Below are 20,340 nucleotides of genomic sequence, written 5' to 3'. Positions count from 1 at the left end.
TGAGACAAAGATTCATTTATTTGGCTCAGATGGTGTAAAGCATGTGTGGCGGCAACCAAGTTAGGAGTACAATTATGTTTGTGCCGTGCCTAAAGTCAAGCATGGTGTTGGGAATGTCATGGTTTGGAGCTGCATGAGTGCAACTGGATTTGGGGAGTTGCATTTCCTTAAGGGAAACACAAACTCAAGGATGCACTGTGGAATGATGGAGCACAGAATGATCCTCTCCCTCCGGAAACTGCGTCGCAGGGCAATGTTCCGGCCTGACAATGACTCCAAACAAACCTCTAAGATGGTTACGTTTTTTCTAAAGGGGCAAAAGGTAAAGGGTATGAACTGGCCAATCATGTCTACAGATCTGAATCCAATTGAACATCTTTGGGGCATCTTCAACCAGAAGCTGGAGAAGCACAAGATCTTGAATATCCCCCAGGTCAATCATGTTGTCCTGGATGAGTGCAAGAGTTTTCCAGTGGCAATTTGTGAAGCCCTGGTGAAATTCATGGTCAGGAGGATTAAAGTGGTTCTGCAAGATTCATGGTGGCCACACAAAATATTGAACTTCAGGAACTTTTATTTAAGTGTACTCACTTTTGTTACCAGTGGTTTAGCTACTATTGGCTATATTTTGAGTATTTGAGGGGGAAAATAAATGCACACTGCTATAATTTTTACACAGACTACATTTCATAGTGTCAAAGGGATATTTCTTCAGTGATGTTCAATCAAACATTCTGATGAAATCTCTGCAGAAAGTTGTGTTCACTTTTGTGACATACTGTTGCTGTATTGCATAGTGCAACCGAAAAAAGTGCTAAAATACACAATCAAGATAAAACTACAGAGACTCAGTGACCAAACCAGATCATTTTTCCTCTCATTGTATTGCTTAGCCTTTCGCGAGGATTTTGGTCTTTGGGGGTACCTGTAGTAGCAAGATTGCTGACAATATCTCATCTCCCTCTAGGTGAGGCTCATGTTATGTAAAAACAATGCAAACTTTCCGACCAACATATATTTTTAAATATGCACGTTATAGAATAGTTCATCTATTTTTGTTCAATTTTCAAATCAATGTTGTTGCTATTACAATAAATGAAGTTTTTTTTTACCACTAGAGGTGCAAAATAATACAATCTCCCTTTAATATACATTTTTATTTACTACATTTTTATCTGATTTCTCTTACAGATTGGTACGATTTTATAAATGTTTAAAATGACTAATAAACTAAAGCTAGTAAACATATTTTTGCAAGTTTAGGTGTTTTTGCAAGCTTGTCAAAGACGTTGCTGTCTGTTGTGTGTCTTCTTGTGCACGTTGGCGTATGCTTGTGAGTCCCTTACTCTGGTGGTGCCAACCTGCTTCCCATTGCTGCCACTAACATGTCACCCGTGCTTCATGACAGCGTGTCGGCGTTGGCCGGGAATGCTTTGGGGCACGGAATCCCCCTGGGCCAAACTGAACCGTAAGACTCGCTTTGCCTCCTCCACACTCGGCATGTTCCCCGGCCACAGACCACCATCATCTCGTCTGTTCATTTGCCCCCCCCCCCTACCCATCACCCACCTACTCCCAACAAGCATTAATAGAAACCTGGGTGGTACCGCATGGTTTAGCCTTAGCCCCTCGCAGGGGTCACACTGAAAGTGCCTACGCTGCATGCTATGTGCTAAGTGCCCCTGCAGTGATTCACTGTTTCTCTGTAGAGGATTTGACCTACCCCGCCTCCTTGTTCCCTTTTGGAGTCCGTCTTGTCCTCACGCTGCAACTGGAATCTTGCATGCGCCGTAAATTCCAGACTGCAGAGCGACACACTCAAATATGTGCTTTTGTACAAGCAGCACCGGATTCAGAGCGGCATGCTTAAAAAAAATTAATTAACTAATTCATGTCCATTTCTTACATTTTAAGCCCGGCGCACATTTGGCCTTAGAGGTAAGATTGGGCCCAAATATCCTGCCTCAGCCGAGCCCGAAAAGTTTACTTGATTTGAGGGACAGAGTCCTAAGCCAACAATAATTTTCATATTTTATTTATGAGGAGGGGGGAGGAGGGCTTCTCTTCCACTGCGCCTTTGGTTGCAGAATGTTGTCAGTGCCCGTGTCCCTGTAAACCATTTCTGCTGCATCTTGTGCACCAAGTTGTTTACGTCGGTGGTCACCAACTTCTGGGCTGCAGACCGGTACCTGACCATGCGGCATTTGGTACCGGGACACACAGAAAGCAAAACAATTGCCCTTTTTTTGTTTTGCTTACACCACATTTATTTATGCATACACGTATTTTTGTACCCCCCAAAAAACGTAAAAGTTTGGATGCACGTTGTACCAAGGTTTGTCTATCATTTGAACAATGATTGATCAGCCAACAAATATTGCTGACCACGTTTGCTCATCTTTGGGCACATCGGAAATCAAACCCGGATCGCGGCGGTGAGAACACTAAATCCTAACCGTTAGGCCAATAAGATTGTAGATAACATAGGAAAGGTCTTTGGATTTTGTCTCATCACTACTTTTACTCACAGTTCCACCTTGTTGAATGTTGTAATGGAGCATTATAGAAAACAGTTCAGCCAAAAGAACGTTGTACAATCTGGTACTGTGAGTAAAAATAGTGTGTTGATAAGATCAAATTAAATGTCTTTTCCTATGGCATCTACTTTTCTAGTGGTCTGGTGATTACACAGTGTATTTAAGCTTGTTATTATTGTTATCGTTATTATCCTAATGTTATTTTTGGGCCGGGCGCAAGAATATAGTCAGACATTAGAGACCAGTCTGCAGTACAGAATAGTTTGCGGACCACTGGTTTACGTCACGTTTTTGGAGTACTGTATTTCCACATCGCACGTAGCTGGTTCTATTTCTTTATTTTTTTGGCTCAAATGGCGCACCAGCTCATTGAGTGCGAGTGCCACACAACCACCTTACAACCACACAGACAAGCATAGTGCGCTTGTCAAAAAATGAATGGATGAAGCCCACGATTCAAACTGTCGAGTGGTATCTCAGTCTTCAGCCAGGTCAGCCACAAAAGGCGCGTCTGGCGATACGGCACGGCTCACATTTCGGATGAAATCTGAGACTTTCATGTGCGCGACAATACGGTATATGACGACTCAAGATGACAGTTACAAAGGCGAGCTCCCATTTACTACTGCGCCGAAAGAAATTGCGAATGAGGGCTCTGTCGCGTAAAATGTGTGACCCATATTTGCAGACGACAGCACTAGGGTAACCATCCTGAGAATGGTAACAGATTGCAACAGACCTGCATTATTATTTTTTCAGTGTTTGTGTTGTTAGTGGTTGCCGTGGTAATGTACCAAACTGCATTCGCTGGTTATCGTTCCTCAAGGTTTGGAGGAAACTTTCATGATCTGAAATTGACGTTGATGATACGGATAGACGTGTTTTTCATTGATAACTTCCATTGCTGTCAATTTGGATATAAAAATGAAGTCTTTATTTGAGGTTGAAAAACTTGAAATACCGTGAGTATGCTTAAATATTGCATCATATTTTGTCAAACCTCTTTTGCACCTCTTATGCATAACATGCATAATGTTGGCGAAAATTACTTTCTCTTGAAGGGCGTCATAAATGTTTCCAGACATAACCGCTGTGTTTTGTGTTTAGAGCCTATGCATTGTGGGAAAGAGCAGCTCGGCTTTACCTCTGTGTTCCCAAGTAAAAAGAAAGAACAAGCCGCACCGTATTTAACACCGCAGTGTTTGAAAAGTAGTAGCTTGTAGTCCGGAATATACGGTAAAAATAAAAACAAAATGTGCTTGTCTACCTGCATTTATGTTTAATATCACCATGATCGGCCTCATGTAATTTCACAAAAAATGAGCCACCGCCGACCTTTAGGTTTCCTTTCGTCGTTACAAAGGAGTCCTTTAAAAATATCAGTTAACTTTCCAGCGACAACTATCATGGATGTTCAACGGTAGCCCTGTTTTGTGTTCACTGTGCTAGCGTGTGTGTGTGCGTGCGTGTGTGCTGTCTCACGTGATGCTCTGCTCTTTTTCCTTTTTTAGATTAAAATTTATCTTAAAGGTCCAAATACCGTTTATGGCAAAGGTAAGCCCCCGGGTCCGTGCAGCAACCACCCCCCCTTGTTGCTCGTTCATGCATCCTGGCTGTTGTAACTCAACCCAGCCCCGCCTCCTCTCTTCTTTTTCCCCCGTCCACTACTAACCAATCTTTATTTACCGATCAGACTGACAAAGGGAAGGGGACAGCGAAAAGCAGGCTGTTTGTTCGCCGGGTGTCCTCCTGTCGAGGCCAGGCTGGTAATTGAGAGCGGTGGCGACAATTAGCACCTGACTAAGTAGCAGCATGAACAATACGGCTACACTCCCGGGCCTCGCTTGTGCATGCCGAGCACCTTTTATCTCTTTTTCTGTGCAAACGCTTTTCTTCTTTCTTTGAAACGACTTAGCTCTCCCTCCCCCTCAATTTCCTCCTGTTGGAGTGCGCCTGTTTGCCCGAGGCGGACTCTGAGACCAACACCTGCCACACTGGAAGACGTCTTTGTCGTGCGAGGACTTGTTTGAACTGCCGAGGAGAGGACCTTTGGGACACGACCGTACTATTTTTGGGGGTGCTCCCTTCAATTGATTTCCATTCACATTTGAGATTTGATAACTCTTGTATGAGATCAATTTAAATTGTTTAAGGTACTTTGTGAGACGCAAAATAGGAAGTAAAAGTAGGCTTGTCAATTTGCTGAGTTACAAAAAGCGCTCATTAAGCGATGGTTTTAGTGAAATATTACACAATACAGTGGCCCCTCTACATAAGAGATGAATACGTTCCTGGATTGATCTTACATCTAGAATTTGTCATATCTCGAACAAATTTTTCCCCATATGAGCTGAAAACCGTTTAATCTGTCCCCAGCCTCCCAAAATAATACAATTAGTCTTCAGCCAGGTACAAATTTAACCCTAAATAACTATATACAGGGTCCGTACGGGTGCTTGAAATCCTTGAAAATGCTTGAATTTTAATGTGGTGTAATCTAGGATTAATAATGCTTGGAAATGCTTCTAATTGTTGCCATGTTTCTCAATAAGTCTGTTTAGGAATAACGTCAACACTGCCCTCTGGTGGCTTCACTTTTCCGTTGCATACCTTCTTCCCTCGTGATTAACTGCTGCTGGCATTACTTTGTACTGCATTGTCCTATGAAGCCTCATCACCCTCTACGGGTCACACCCAAGAGGACAGCTGCATGCTACACTTAAACAAGGCATTATGAAATGTGTATTAGGGCAGGGATTACCTATCGATGACGGACATTTGTTATGGACCATTTAAAAAATTAAGGTAGAGTTTCCCAGTGGTAGATTGTAATGGGAAGAATTTCCTGCAACTAAAACTATATGGGGAGCGATTTGTCTCAAAAACCAATATAGCCACGATTTAATCGACATCTAAAAATCATATGTTTTTATAGATGCACACGCAAGATTAAAATCGCCTATGTAAATCGTAGATATATTTGTGGCTCTGCAAAATATGTGATTCATACCGCATTTTTTTCTTTAATGGTACAGGAAAAATTAAAAAATGAGCTTTGAAAGTCCTTAAAATGTGCTTGAATTTGATATAAAGGTATACAAGGTATCTTCCTGATTTCCAAAGCACATTGTTACAGTAATCAAACCTATCAATAAGATAAAGATAAATGAGATGATTTTAATTAAATAAAATGCAAGTTTATTATGAGCGCTTACATGGAGGAAGTCGGCAGTTGTTAATGGAAGTGTATGCATAGTAGTGGAGTGAGAGAGCAAGCACTTACTTTACACTTAAAATGAAAGTTACTGTAACTTTAAATGAACTGACACCCCTAAAAATACTGCAATAATTTTCTTTTTTTCTTTTCATTGTTTGTCTTTAACTTTACTTTATATTACCATTTGAGTTGGATTCGCTACACTTACGCTTTGTAGAAGTCTTTTAAAGAAATCTATCCCAGGAGATCTCTGTCTCTGCTTCCCTTTCAAAATGTTACAAAAACACACGTACTAACTGGGATGTGATGATGCTGGCAGGGTGCGGTCTCTAGTGGTGGCGCCTGGAAATTCTCGAAACACGGATTTTCAATTGTATGTCGGACAAGATTTTTTCACGAAAGACATCTCGCATTTCGAATTTCCCCGAACTTGAATAGCTTGTATGGAGAGGGTGCCACTGAATGTCTTTAAATATAAATGAGTTAGTTGTTTTAGTGGCGATTAGTTATGTATAACTGTATTTGGGGTGTACCTGAGGGGGAAAAAAAAACATCGGTTAACTTTTTTTCAGCCAAAACAAATCAAAAACTGGAAAAGGCCACACAAGCAATTTGCGATACACTGCTACTTGGAGCAATATGTTTTAATGGGCCACTTAATGGATGGGGAAGAGTGAGTGGGCGAACTGCACCACAATCACAAACTAAATAGACGTCTTCCTGTCTATCATTTGCCTCTGCGGTAGATTCAATTTTAGCATGTAATGAGTGTTTACTGTAGGAATTAACGTAGAAGAATGCAGTATCAGAAGGAAGGACAGCCCTCGTTTTTTAGCAAAACCCAGCCCTTTTTTATATTCATATGCAGATTTGAGATATTTTGAAACCCCGCTGCATCCCCACCCGACTCACACACACACACACCATTTCATACGAAGCCCCGGCCGGCCCCTCGATGCTTGCTTACCGCTGGTGTCCACTGTGCTGCCGAGTGTCTGTTGCTTCAGCCATCTGCCGTTCCTTTTAGCGGCTGCAACTCGAGATGCCGGGCGAGTAGGGAAAAAAAACATGGCAGCAAATAAAAGGGCAGGGAAAGAAAATAGGCAAGCAGATGCTTTCCTAACAAAGCCAAGGAGTTGTTTAAACCGGCGTCTTGGGGCCATGGCGGGCAGGGGGGATGCAGGTTGACCGAGAAAGTCGGCCCGGTGCTCATGAAGTTTTGTTTGTCCAGGCCGACATGGCGGGACCACCTCCCGGCTTTTTTCGTAATCCTTCGCGTGCTGCTTTTGGGGACAAAAACGAAGCACACAAAATGGTTCACAACAAGACTATGTCTGATTGTTTTTTTTTTTCAATGTATTTCTTCTAGCAACAATGTTCCCTTTGAGCGCCTCTTTCCTCAGCATGTGAAACAGCATGAACTTTAAAAACTGGTTTACAGTGGAACCTCTCAAGACAATTTAAGCGTACAACACACAAACTGTCCGACCTGCTTAAGAACAGTAATGCGATGCATTTTTTTTATTGAAATAATCGCTACAGCAAAAATGGTTGTCCTTATAGATTCATTTTATGCAAGGGGTTACGAATTTATTTTACTTAGTTTGCTTTTTTTTACTAACTCTTCTTTAGCTTTAGATATGTATGTATTCCAATTTCTATTACAGCTTGTACATAAGAGAGGAGAGCAACTAAATTTGTAGTTAATGATATGCAAATTTGCAGTAAGATTAACACTAAAAAGTAACAAAGTAACACTAAATGTTATAGTTTTCTGGGATTTTCAGTGTTAATTTCCTGGGGGTTTTCTTTTTGATGTATAGAGTTGTTTCAGTATCTGCACTTGAATTCTCAAACTGTACCTGGGGGCCTCGAGGTCTGGTTGATGTTGGGACAAATCAGGTTTCCCACAAAAAGCTGCGATAAAAGCCTTCAATTGTTCTCAAATATGTCGTATGTGCTACACAAAATAAAATTCAAAAACAAAATAAAAACCCATTCAGAATGAATATAAAAAATCAGTAATAAATAAATCCATTATTTGAGTGTGCTGCACTTACAGTGTGTATTATTTGACCACTAGATGTCACTGCATTGTGTAGTGCGACGGAAAATGGGTGCTAAAAAGCACAACTATACAAACTACAAAGTTCCCTCGTTTTTTGCGAATATTTGGGAGCTACTCGCAAAATGTGAAAATCGGCGAAGTAGCATCACTTCTTCAATATAACCCCCAAGGGGGAAACGAACCTCAAGATGACATAATTACCAACTGACAGTACACAACTGTAACAAAATAACTAAAGAGCAACAAAAAAATAATGCACACCGCATAATTGCAGTTGAATTAATGGTTTGTATGAGCAAAGAGCCCCCACATACTACAACAAGCACGCCTTGTCCAATCCTGTGTGGTCCTGGCTTTGTCCCCCCTGACCGCATGCGAAAATCGGAACGCTTGCTTGGACCTTCACCACACCGTCATGGGCATTAAACACCTTGTCTGTGTGTGTTTGGCACCGAGCAGCTAGCTATTTGCGCCTAGCTAGCCGAGCAGTAGGCCGGACCTGCTACCAGGTTAACGCTTTGCCTTCCGACACTGTCTCAGTCGATTCCCTGGTGCAATATTGTTCTACAAAGCACCCGCTGGTAATCAGCATTTCTTTGCATTCTTATGACTTTCTTTAGAATTCGATTTAATTAATGAATTTCATTTAAATGTAACGAGCCACTAAAAGGTAGCGAGTGCCATCCTTTTGTTTTGATTCAGAGACGTTAACTGTTTATTCCCAAACCGGCTGACTGACAGCATACACCAGCCGATCATAGTCGCGCTCACAGATACTCACACCCACCAATTACAGAGCGCCCTCCCCAATCTCTCCCTTGCTGCCTGCTAACTATTAGAAACAACTATGTTGATATCAATGACAATAAAGACTATTGAATTCAATTTAAAATGTACTAAGGAGCAAACCAGTGATAACCCCAGTACGAAGTAGTGAGGGGTCTCTGTACTACCAAATGTACATTTATGTCATAGTTTGTGTAATTTTGCTTGTTTTTTTGTTTTTTTTTATCAATATGGTTGTTGTTTTTTTAATCTATAGTTTTTGCTTTTACCACTAGTAGGACCTAGTTACGGACAATGTCCCTTTAAACTTTCATACTAAGGCGGTGGCCTCAAACTATCTTCGTACGAGTTTCAATTGCCCCCCAGGCCGTGGGTTTGAGACACTGGATATATACTGTTACGTGTACAGGAAAAAAGGACCAGAAGTGTAAAATTATGTGGACACATATAAATACTTGCTAATGTTAATATAATATAATATAACTGTTGTTTACTTTCTTACATGATACTGTGCGCCATTTTTATTGTGCTCTTTCAAATAATACCAAGATATCTGCACTGAAATTAACTGATAGAAAAAAAAAGTGAAATTGAAAAGAAAACTACTCTGATATTTTCATCTAATAAAATCAGATCACTGACTATCGTGTGCTTGGCTGTAAAAAGAAATGCCATGTTTTTAAAGATTGAGCCTAGGGGCAGGAGATACAGTACAAAGAACACAGGAGGGGGCCCAAAATAGAGCCCTGTGGCACACCATAAAACAGCGGAGCAGTCCGGTACATAAAGTTACCTAAATGAACACAGATTGAGTGAAACTTTTTTAATCTGGAGGGGCAACGACTCATGCAATTACTGTGAGTACCGTTCAATTTTTTTTTTTTACTATATCAGTTGCAGTGAAATTGTTCGTTTGTGCTGCAGAAAACTCAATTGTATTTTAACTTTCTGTTATTTAAGCTTTCGATATTCATGATTGGCCGCCCTACTTGTGGTTTATTGTTATTGACCAGAAATTACCGTATATGCTCTTATAAAAGCCACATTTAGAACTACTAAATAAGATACTGAAATCAGGATAGGCTTATATGAGCATTAAACAGAATGAACACAGGGGAGTAAGACTGGCATAGCCACCCAAATGGCCCACGGCAGTGCAGTCTCCTTGTGGTTTCTCCTCACCTTATCTCTTATTCCTGTTCAATCAATCAGTGCTGTCCCCATTGTGCTTGAGAAGGAAAACATCTCACTATTTTGTGATTTAGTGTATGTTATTGACTACAATATTCAAATTTAAGAAATAAATAATAATGCTGTACAAGTGTCTTCCATGAAAGCACTGCTTAAACATATTTTATTGACTTTAACCATCTGGGTCATTGGGGCACTACTTCCTGTGGTGTGTCTCACACAAGTACAGCTTGGCTTTTTGGGGCATTGGGCTTAAAATTGTTCTGTTATCATCTTTATTACCAGTATATTAGACTTTATTTACACTTAATTGATTATTGTTGTTTAGCAAGTTTGATTAGTATTTTAGGTACGTTTTTTTTCTTTTGGTATGTGCTTTTTTTTTAAAGCCCTTTTAGGAAGTTTGCTTATATGGAAGTAGACAAGGTAAGAGGAAATGTACATGTATTTATTTGGGCTATTTGCGATGACACTATTGACTTTAGAGGTTCCACTGTTTGATTCCTTATGTCTTTGTCTAAATACTACATCCAGGGAAGAAACAGTATGACAATAAATGGTGATTTGCATGAAAGGAAATTCCGATCAATTAAAGCGCCAGTGCCACATTTTTGTTTCCCCGAAATCATTTTTTGCTAACACTTCCTTTCAAATTTGTCCCTCATAGGTTCCCTCTCCAGCGCCAGCGAAGTCTTTGCCCACTCTCCAGCCGTGACAGACCATTTGGACCAGGTCTCCCCCACCCTGCCCCGGGCCGCCCGGAACCGAGTCTCCGGAAGACTCCGCCGCTCGGCCAGCGCCATCAGCAAAACGTCCAATTAAGCTCAAGTAGCGCCTCTGTTTTTATTTTTTTACCGCGACAAACTCGATACTGTTTTTGTTTTTGTTTGTTGGTGGCCTGCGAGGGCAATGCAATTTTTAATTGAAGTGAATCGCTCACTTTGTTGAGACGTTTCCTTTTTAAGCAGTACATTAGTCCGAGTGACCACTTTGACTGCAAGAAGTGCGTTTTTTTTTCCCTCCTCTCATGTCCTCTAATGCATTTGAGGGAAGAGACTTTTCTCTTTATTGGAAATGTGACACTTATTTTCTTGTGGCTTCTCTCTGGTGTCTTTTTGTTACCAAATATTGACTTCATTTTAAATCTCTTAGCTTTTTTCTTTTTTTAAACGCTTTCATTTGTTTCGATAGGTGCTTCTTGTGTATCTTAAGTCGATTTGTCAAATTTAAAGCTTTAACTCAAGCTATCAAATTAACTCTTCACTACTTGTTTCAAATTTTAAGCTAAAAAACTTGAGTGAAATGTTAAACCTTGAATGCTCATTGAGAAGATTAAAACTTCAAATCTAGTAATAAATTAGCCTGTCATTTCTTATTTTAAATTTAAAGCTATGCAACTGAAGTTGTTAAAGATTTGGAGTTGCTTTAGCTTGAAAGTTACATTGATATGATTAAAGCTTTAATGTGTTGACTTTTAACCGCTTTATTTTGTAATTGCTTGACTTGCTTTTGTTATTTTTAAAGCAACTTTAATTTAAATACTTTTAAAAGCTACTTTAATCTATCTTTGTCCTGGTGATGCTTTACAAGTTAACTTCTTAGTTAGTTTTGAACTGCTTTAACTCATGAGTTAAAGATGGAGTAACTGAAGATTTGGAGAAGCTAACAGATTCAATTAAATTATTAAAGCTTTAATTCTAGTTATGAAATTAACTCACCACTTTTTTCAAATTTGAAGCTACAAAACCTAAATAGTTAAAGCTTTAACTGAAGAGTTAAATGTCTAAAATCACAATTCTAATGATCTAACTTTTGACGGCTCTACTTTGTTAATGCTTGACTCACTTGTTTCTAAAGCAACTTTAAGCCAAATTGATTTAAAGCTACTTTGTCCTATCTTCATTCAAATAACGTCAAAAATTAGAGCTTTAAAACTTTTGTGTTAGAGCTTTGAACTGCTTTAACTCAAGAGTTAAAGAATAACTGAAAAGTCAAAGCAACTTAAAGATTCAAATAAAATATAAAAGGTTTAAATCTAGTTATGAAATTAACTTACAACTTCTTATTTCAGATTTAAAGCTATAAAACCTTAGTAGTTAAAGCTTAATAGCAGCTTAACTGAAAAATTAATACAAATCTCTTCAACCACAAGTTTAACGCTCTAACATTTGACAACTCGACTTTGGTATTGCTTGACTCGCTTTTGTTATTTTTAAAGGAACTTTAAGTTGAATCAATTTAAAGCTACTTTGATCTATCTTTGTTCTAATGATGTCTAAAACTAAAGCTTTAAAACTTCAGAGTTAGAGCTTTGTACTGCTAGGAAGAGTGACTAAGAGTTTTAGCAGCCTAAAAATTGAATTGGAAGATAAAAGCTTTAAATTTGAGAGCACTAACGGCAAGTTTGTAGCTGCTCCGTCTTCTAACTTGACCGGAACGGAAACTTTTCCCTGCCTTCATTTTTTTCTTTTTCTTTTTTTTAATGACCCTAATGTTCCTTTTTTTAAATGGATTCAAATAGATCGTGCCACGGAATTGATTCATGCGACTCTGCCGGAACGAGAAAAGACTGCGTTTGTGATTGCATTGTGATGTTGTTAACATGGGCTCGTGTCCGGTAATTGAATAAGTTCCTGCTGTCTCTTTCCTCTTCCATTTGTTTGCCTGTCCTGTGACATCGACATTCCTACATTCAAGCTATTGATTTTTTTTTTTATCTTCATCTCTTTTTCTCGATTGGGTCAACTAGTATCGAATGTTCTTGGATGTTTTAAGATTGATTTCAATTTGATTTATTCGTTGTGTTTCCTTCATGCAAATATGAAGTCAGAATATTCCTGCTTTTCTTTTGTGAGGTGCCTGCGGATCATCTGTCCACCCCGACGTTTTCCCAAAGCCCCTTTTTTTCCCTCCCCCCGCCGGGAAAAACAACAGCAGATGGACTTGTAACGGCGCCGCCTCCTAATTACGCCCGCCGTTCTTTTCCCTCTTGTCTTTACCTGCCGATGGAACCGAAAAGCTCCTCCTTTTCGCTCCCATCATTTTGCAGCATACCTGAGGTGAACTCTCCAGGGCCTCCAACCTGCTCTGGTCGCCATAGCACCCATAGGTAGGCCCCTGAGGGCCCCGCCCGGGATGTAGCTTCTCCCCATCTGCTGCCTTACTTTTCCACTCCTTTTTCAACTGGGTTTGTTTGTCCTTGGATGCAAAGATTTTTTATTTTGGTCAGCTGAAGAATGTCAAGGTTTTTAGTCCCCACCTTTGAAGCCACTTGAAATAAAACGTCAAACGATTGTAGCATAGTGATGATGTTGGTGTCATTGCAGGTGAATTATAAAAAAGTGAAGAAAATTCAGTAAGTGTAGGTAAGTGATATTTTTTTTCCTAGCTTTTGTGTCAAATCTGAGGGCTTGATTACCTTGATATAAATAACTTTAATATATTCTTTGTATTAGCGTGAAATGGGATTTCAAGTCAACATATCAGACTGTTTTTAATTCTATTTTAGAGATGTAAAAATTGAGACATTTCATTAAATGCAATTTCAAATATTCACGTTTGTGTTTTATTGCTTCTTGATGTTGCGTAATCTTTGATTTGATCCATTAGAACTGGTCTGACTTTAGGATTAAGGCCTGTACAAATAAACATGACTGGACTTGACTACTTGTTCATATAGCTTACATGGAAATGTGAATTTAAACAACTAATTTTTTAATGTATGGTCCAATCTAGGAAAAGTCATCAAATTTAATTGAAGAAAATTATTGTTTAAGGGATTTTTTTCTAAGTTATTATTAAGTTAAGTTATTAACAACCCACTGGTTTGGCAATTTGCCCTGAGGACAACAGGAGAGTTAAATAATAACCAATAATACATAGAAATGTTAATTTAAAAAAAAAAATACTTTTAGATTCAGGGTTTGCATTTATTCGACATAACATGAGACTCACCGTAATTGTCGGCCATCTTGCTGCTACAGTTACCCGAAAGGAGCAAAAAAACCTTGCGAGCGGCTTGCAGAACGAGAATAAAGATGTTGCTGTTTGGTCACTTTGAGTCTAATTTATTTTTACGTGTGCTCTGTACCTCTCGTTTTCGGCCGCACGGCACAATACTGCGACATCTAGTTTTCAAATCATACACATTGTCTCTTTAATACTGGGATTATTTGCATTTCAATTAAATACAAAACTCTTCACTACAGTAGCAATGTTTTTAATACAGTAAAATCTATACCTCATATATTCTCTGGTGTATCTGCAATTAGCCATGTTAAATTTGCATAAAAACTTTTCCAGTGTTTTTCTGTGGTGTGAAATAACAGCCGTAAGTTCGCATTTTCAGAGCATTATTGCCATCTAGTGTTAAGAAGTAAAATTGTCTCATTTATTTTATTTTTCCTATGCAACTTTCTGCATAGGCAAAGGATCGGGACCCAATGAAAACAGTTACATGGCCCACTACTGAGTCGCGACCCACCAATTGAGAAACACTGCATTAGAGTATGAGTGTTGCAGTGCTGTCACTCTGTACTTTTTTGACCCGGCCAGGAAGAGGCAGGGGTAACCTGACCTGCCCCCACCCCCTCCTCCCATCTGTCTCCCCTGCTGCTCAACCTTGTTGGGAGCTGGGACGCATAATGGAAGTCTGGCTGGGAGGTGCAGGTGCAATTGCTGCAAGCACCTTCGGGTGCCCTGCCTCACCTTTTTTTTCACCCGTGTAACAACGCCAGGGAAAAAAAAAGCACTTGACTGTAATTTGAGCCCTAAAACTCGAGTGTGAGAGAGAGGCTTAATGATAACTCATTTTCACCTCTGGGTAGGACATTTTTAGGGCTGTGTGTCCCTAGATCTTAAGAGCCCCCTTTGTCGTCGTTGTTCTATGTTGGAAGTGATATATTTTTGATGGGTAACAAGTTAACATAAGAAATCAAATTTAGTTGGATGCATGCCGCCAGGGAGCTTCAGTCGATTCTAGATATTGCTGTAAGAAAAATTAACAAGGCACTGTGAGCATTTGACGCATTTGTAGAGTGCTATACATGCAAAGTAATCATCAGAACAGTTTAAAGATGATTTGGTGATTAGTTACAGTTACTGTATTTTCCCTTAAATATAACGCAACATGTGAAAGGGCGCAGACTCCGTAGCCGGTTCTATTTCTGAATTTAGCCCCTCTATACGCACTACCTACCATTGGCTACTGGTAACACTACCAAATATGTGCATTTAGGCTGACCACCTGATTTAATTATTTCATAGTTCTAAGTTTAGCTTGTGTAAGCATATAGAGTAGGAGAATATCTTCATGAGGAGAAATATAGCGTGTTCTTACTCTCTGCTTAGGACAGCACCACCATAACTGTATTCAGTTGTACGTTGTCGGCAAATATAAACATGCACACCATTCAGGGTCTCGATGTTGCAGGCGGATCGAAGGTTGTATGTGACCATGTCAGTGATGCTGCATTCTTCAGCAGTCGGAGAACATTGTAATTCATTATTTGCATTTATTGAGCAACGCGGTAACGCTTCATGTAGTAATTTATTAATAACGCTTTACAGTACTCGTTACTGAGAAATGTAGTTACATTCCAGGAACGCATTCCTTTGTAACGCATTAGTCCCAAAACTGGTAACAACCAGGGTCATGAAGGTAATGGTAAGGAATAATAGTGGTGTACACGGATAGGCACTAGGTGGGGCGCAGGCACTTGCCCCCTTTGTATTTCTGAACAATTTATTGAGATAATGAAAAGTTAAACCTGATGTAATAATATACTCTCCTTTGGAATCAGCATGGAAAACCTATCATTTGTGTTGCACCCCAATAGCACTTCATCACTTGTCAAAAAAAAAAGTGGACGATTTTCAAATGAATGATTATTTGCAATTAACGTGTGCATAATGAAATTCTTTATATCTTAGCATTACACTGTTGGAGAATGTGAATATAAGTAGTTACCTATGCCCATATTGGGGTGTTGCCCCCAAACATTTTTACAGATTTTTTCCTGGTGATACCAGTTCGGCTCGGCCACCCTCACATCTCCATGGAGTTTGTGCCATCACTTAAAGTCTTGTTTCTACTCGAGGGAGGCCACCAGATGACTTCCTTAGGGTTAGGATTCTATGAATTGACTCGGAACTTGTTTTTATATCAACTCACAAGTCTTGACAAATTAGTGTGAGGATTAATTGACCTCATTGATCAGTAAAAAGCGAAAAAAACGGATTTCTCAAATAATAGAGGCAGCCAGGGAAGGCTTAAGCAATATTTAGCATCATGATACAGTGTTCTCTGACTGATTCAAAATATTGAGAAGTGAATTTGGTAATACTGTTATGTGTGTGACAACATAGGTACAATGTACTGCCAAGGGGATCAAGTTGAGTTTTTTTTCAGGCCTTGATTTTTTTTCAGGCCTACTGCAAAAACAAATAAATATATATAATTTGTTTTTTTTATTAAAAGTAACTAATTCACAACACGAATCACTTCTTAATAATAAAGTTATTTTCTATTTGTGTAGTTAATGCATTTTTCATTTCATTAAATAAACATTTTGTATGGCAAGATGCACTCATATCTTATGTTTCGACTTATTTGGAATTTTTTGCTGCTAAATATTCTTGCACTACCTTTAATTGTACTATTGTTACTATGCACTATTTTTCACTGGATTATTAGTACAACTTAAACCAGTCTCCACGCACTACTCTGTAAAGATGTTTGCCTATATATATCCTGGTATTCTTTTATCTTATTTTTCTCGTATATTAAGTGTTTGTCAGGGAGTGTCATGTTCACTATGTTGTCAGCATTGGCAGAAAAGAAAATTCAATTATATTTCTCTCATAACAGCAACACCAAGACATTATTGCCATTTTGAAAATATTTTTATTATTATTTTGATAGACAACAACAATATACACATACAATCAAAGCGCTATAAAAGCCAACATTTAGGAAAAATAATATCCTTAGAAAAGATTGCATCTAAGTTAAGAGCTTCATGTTTTTTTTCTTTTCCGATTTTACAAGAGTGGTGGGTATCGATGATTAGAACCCGACCCACGACACTTGTCACAACTCATAAATTAAGACAAAAATCAAATCAAAAACAAACTTCATTTTGCTAAAAACGACATGTAAACTGCCAGAAACGATTCACAGAGAAGGGCGGATCACGACAAACACATCAATAAGTTATTATTCCAATAAATAAATAAATAAACATAAGACGATGACCCCGAAAAAACGAAAAAATATTGCAACAATCTTAAATCGTGATAATTAATAACAATAATAAGTGTTCAAACATGTGCCAGTGTTGGTAAAGAAAAACAATCGATGTTGACTCTTTAAGGCAGTTGTACAGCAAGATTTGGGATGTGATGGTTGGAGGCTACACTAAAGGCATTTGCGGTTCTAAATCGACGGACAATCCTTCAGTCACGCGTTATTAAGACAAACGTGATCTTTCAAAAAAACGAACAAAGCTACTTTTTTAAGAAAGGCTTAAAGGGGAGTTTGGGATAATTCTTAGGTCTAGAAGCTATGAAGCACGTGTGCTCTCCTAAAAAGAAAAATAAGCTAAGATTCGTTAACTAATTTAAGGAAAGAAAGTTGCTGATTGGCATAAAAAAAGAGGAAAAGGTGAACATTTTTTTGAAATTTTGTTTCGAACCCCTTGGAACTTTCCTTTTGTTGTTGGTCCTCTTCTCCCTGGTGGTCCAAAAGCAGACCTGGGTACTCTGGTCCTCGAGGGCCGCATGTTCCTGCATGATTTTTTTTTTAATTCTGCTCCGTTACAGGTAATTCCAATCACACATAGCTTGCTAAGAGGCTAATAGTTTATAGAATCTGCGTTGAAGTAGGGAAAAAAACCTCCAAAATCATGCAGGAACCCGTGGACCGGAGTGCTCGGGTCTGTCCAAAAGGCACAAAGTTCGGCGTTTAGCAGGCAGGCCGCAAAGGCATTTGGAGCAGGATGACCTGGCGGTTCTCCGACGGGTGGCACTTGTTTATGTGCCGGGTCAGTCCCGGCGAGCTGTAGAGTGTGGCGGGGCAATACTTGCACGGGTACGTTTGGGTGGAGTGCATGAGGCGCAGGTGCCGTTCCTGCCCCGCCCGGTTCCCGAAGCTCTCCCCGCACACGGGACACAGAAGGCGCTCCGCGGGGCTCAGATTGAGAGGACTTTGGTTCGAGGAGTCCTCCTGGGGGGAGGAGGAGGAGGCGGCGGGTGGAGGTTCTAGCGGGATCAAGCCGCTCTCCTCTAGAACTTTCTTCTGCTGGTGTCCCGCTATGTGTTTTCTTAGGTATGCTTGCCGCTTGAAGCGCTTCCCGCAGAAGTGGCAATCGTAGGAGCCGTCTTCAGAACCGGACTCGGAGAGACTTGGACTGGGAGTGTCTCTGTCGCTCGCGTCTTTGGCGTCTTCGGGTGCTGATTTGAGAGCCATTTTGGCTGTGGAGGGGGGCGGGGCCGCGCCGCCGGTTCGGGGCTTGTGCCAGCGGCGGTGCGAGGCGAGGTTGGCGGGGCAGCTGAACATTTTGTCGCACTCCGGACACCGATACTCGACCCGGACGATGCGGGAGCATTTGTGCTGGGCGAGGGAGAACGGGTCCGCGTAGGCTTCCTTGCAAAGCTGACACACGAACTCTCCTAAAGGCTTGTTGCTTCCGGACGCATGCGCCCTGGGTTTGGCTTCCACCGGACCCTCTTTGATTTTCAGCCCCAGCACCGGCGAGGTGGTCATCTCGTCCTCAAAGTTGAGCTTTCGGATGGCTTTGGGTTTCTTAGGGGCCGCTTTGGGTTTGCCTTCAGCTGCGGGTCTCTTGGTCCCGGCGATCCGGTTGCTGGGTGCCTGTAGCGCGCTACTGCTGCTACTGCTACTGCTTATGCCGGTCGTACCACTCCGGCTACTGTTGCTGGTTCCGATCTTCAAGTCGACCGGTGCGTAAAGGAGGTGATCCAACCCGGAAAGAGAAGCCGGTGTCGGGAATGACTCGGCAGAAATGGGCGAGCCCAGATTGAAACTGCGCTCGAAAAACGCCCTGTCGTGCTCCTTGCTGATGGGCCGGGTCGGGCTGTACAAGGCTTGGCACGCCGTCTCCGGGTTGCCAAACTGGACCGGAATTTCCCTCTTGGGCACCGGTGCGTGGAAATCCAGGGACTGGTCCGGGACGGGTGGCGGTAGGCATGGCGGGACGTGGCTGGGGAAGGCAGCTCGGGGGAGGTGGGCTCCGGACTCATGGGCATCGTCCTCGTCCGGCCGAGTCCTGTAGGAGACGTGCACGCACTTTTTGTTTCTTTTGACCAGGAATCCTTTGGGCATGTTGTCGGCGGGAAGGCACTTGGAGGATGCGTTTTGGGATGCAGGGCGGGGGGAGTGTCCAGTGTGCACCTGACGACTTTACCTCCCCGTTTTATGGAGCCTTCTGCCGCCGAAATGTTTTCGTCTCCAAGGCATAGCTGCACTCTTTTTTATGGCGGAATGATGCTATTGTTCTCCCCCCCTCCTCCCGGTTGAAGCATCCCCGGCCAATCAGACGTTTGCGTGATCCCACTGGAGTACAGGGTGGGAGGGGTCCCCATCCCTTCCTCCCTCCAAGCCCCTGGTCCTGCTTTGGGTGAATCTTGTGCAAGATAGTTTCGCAGATTATAGTGATGCGTCGTTCATGAGCGAAGCAGCTCTATGAGCCGGTTCTTTAAAGTGATCGACGAAACCCGAGTCACTTATGTCATGTCATGTTTATTTGTATAGCCCTTTATCACAACGTGTCTCAAAGGGCTGCACAGATTATTGCAAACTACAGACTATTATTACACCACCCCCTGATCTAAAACCTACATGAGGGCAAGGTAAAACTCAAAAACCTCAATATGAGGAAAGCGCTCTTCCCCTCTCTCTCTCTCTCTCTCTCTCACTCTCTCTCTCTCTCACACTCTCTTTCTCTCATTTTCCATCTGGCGTTATCTCTTTCTTTCTTCTCTTACTCACTTTTTATATCTCTTTTCTTACTCAGTCTTTCACTTTTGCTCTTCCCTCTCTCTCTTTATTTTTCTCTCCCAGTCTTTCTCTTTTGCTCTTTTTCTTTTCCTGTTTTTTCCTGTGCTTCTTTCTGTGTCTCATTTTCTTCAATTTTTTTCTTTTGGCTTACTCTTTCTTTCTATTTCTCCTTTCGCTTTGTCTTTCTGTCTTTCTCTCGCTTTTATTGTTTATGTATTTCTCCCTTTGTTTCTCTTTCTCTCTCTCTTTCCATTTATCTCTCTTTCTCCATTTGTGTTTTTTTCTGTCTCTTTCTCTTCAGTCTCTCTTGCACTCTCTCACTCATCTTATTCTTTCTCTATTTGTATCTCATTTTCTATCTCTCTGTCTTTCACTCTTTCTTTCTCTCTATTTCCTTCTCTTATTTCTCTTTTTTTTCCTCCCCTTGTCGCGTTTAATGAGTAACGGCGCTCTTGAGTGAGCCGGAAAAGCCGATTCTCTAAAAAGGGTCGGAATTCCCATCACTATAGCAGATGCGCTGGCG

The 20,340-nt window shown here is 40.9% G+C and overlaps 2 protein-coding genes across 4 annotated transcripts in view; one reads left to right on the top strand and one right to left on the bottom strand.

Moving 5' to 3' along the window:
• Positions 1 to 13,354, top strand: part of ralgapa2 (Ral GTPase activating protein catalytic subunit alpha 2) — a 180,868-nt gene extending 167,514 nt beyond the window's left edge. For all 3 annotated transcript variants that reach the window (XM_088353749.1, XM_088353751.1, XM_088353748.1), the window contains 2 exons: positions 1,409 to 1,468; positions 10,467 to 13,354. In XM_088353749.1, coding sequence (XP_088209875.1) covers positions 1,409 to 1,468; positions 10,467 to 10,621 — 215 coding nt within the window. In that variant the 3' untranslated portion in view covers positions 10,622 to 13,354. The remainder of the gene's footprint in view (positions 1 to 1,408; positions 1,469 to 10,466) is intronic.
• A 3,332-nt stretch (positions 13,355 to 16,686) lies between these two features.
• On the bottom strand, positions 16,687 to 19,283 carry insm1b (insulinoma-associated 1b). The gene has a single exon (XM_088354207.1). It carries the CDS (start codon positions 19,140 to 19,142, stop codon positions 17,763 to 17,765), a length of 1,380 nt encoding a protein of 459 aa, XP_088210333.1. The 5' UTR covers positions 19,143 to 19,283; the 3' UTR covers positions 16,687 to 17,762.
• Positions 19,284 to 20,340: the final 1,057 nt, after the last annotated feature.

This window comes from Urocampus carinirostris, chromosome 15, assembly GCF_059441175.1.
Source record: "Urocampus carinirostris isolate Australia breed hairy pipefish chromosome 15, RoL_Ucar_1.0, whole genome shotgun sequence".
NCBI classification, from domain to species: domain Eukaryota; kingdom Metazoa; phylum Chordata; class Actinopteri; order Syngnathiformes; family Syngnathidae; genus Urocampus; species Urocampus carinirostris.
Note: the sequence above shows the minus strand (reverse complement) of the source record. Positions and strands in the feature narration are given on the sequence as shown.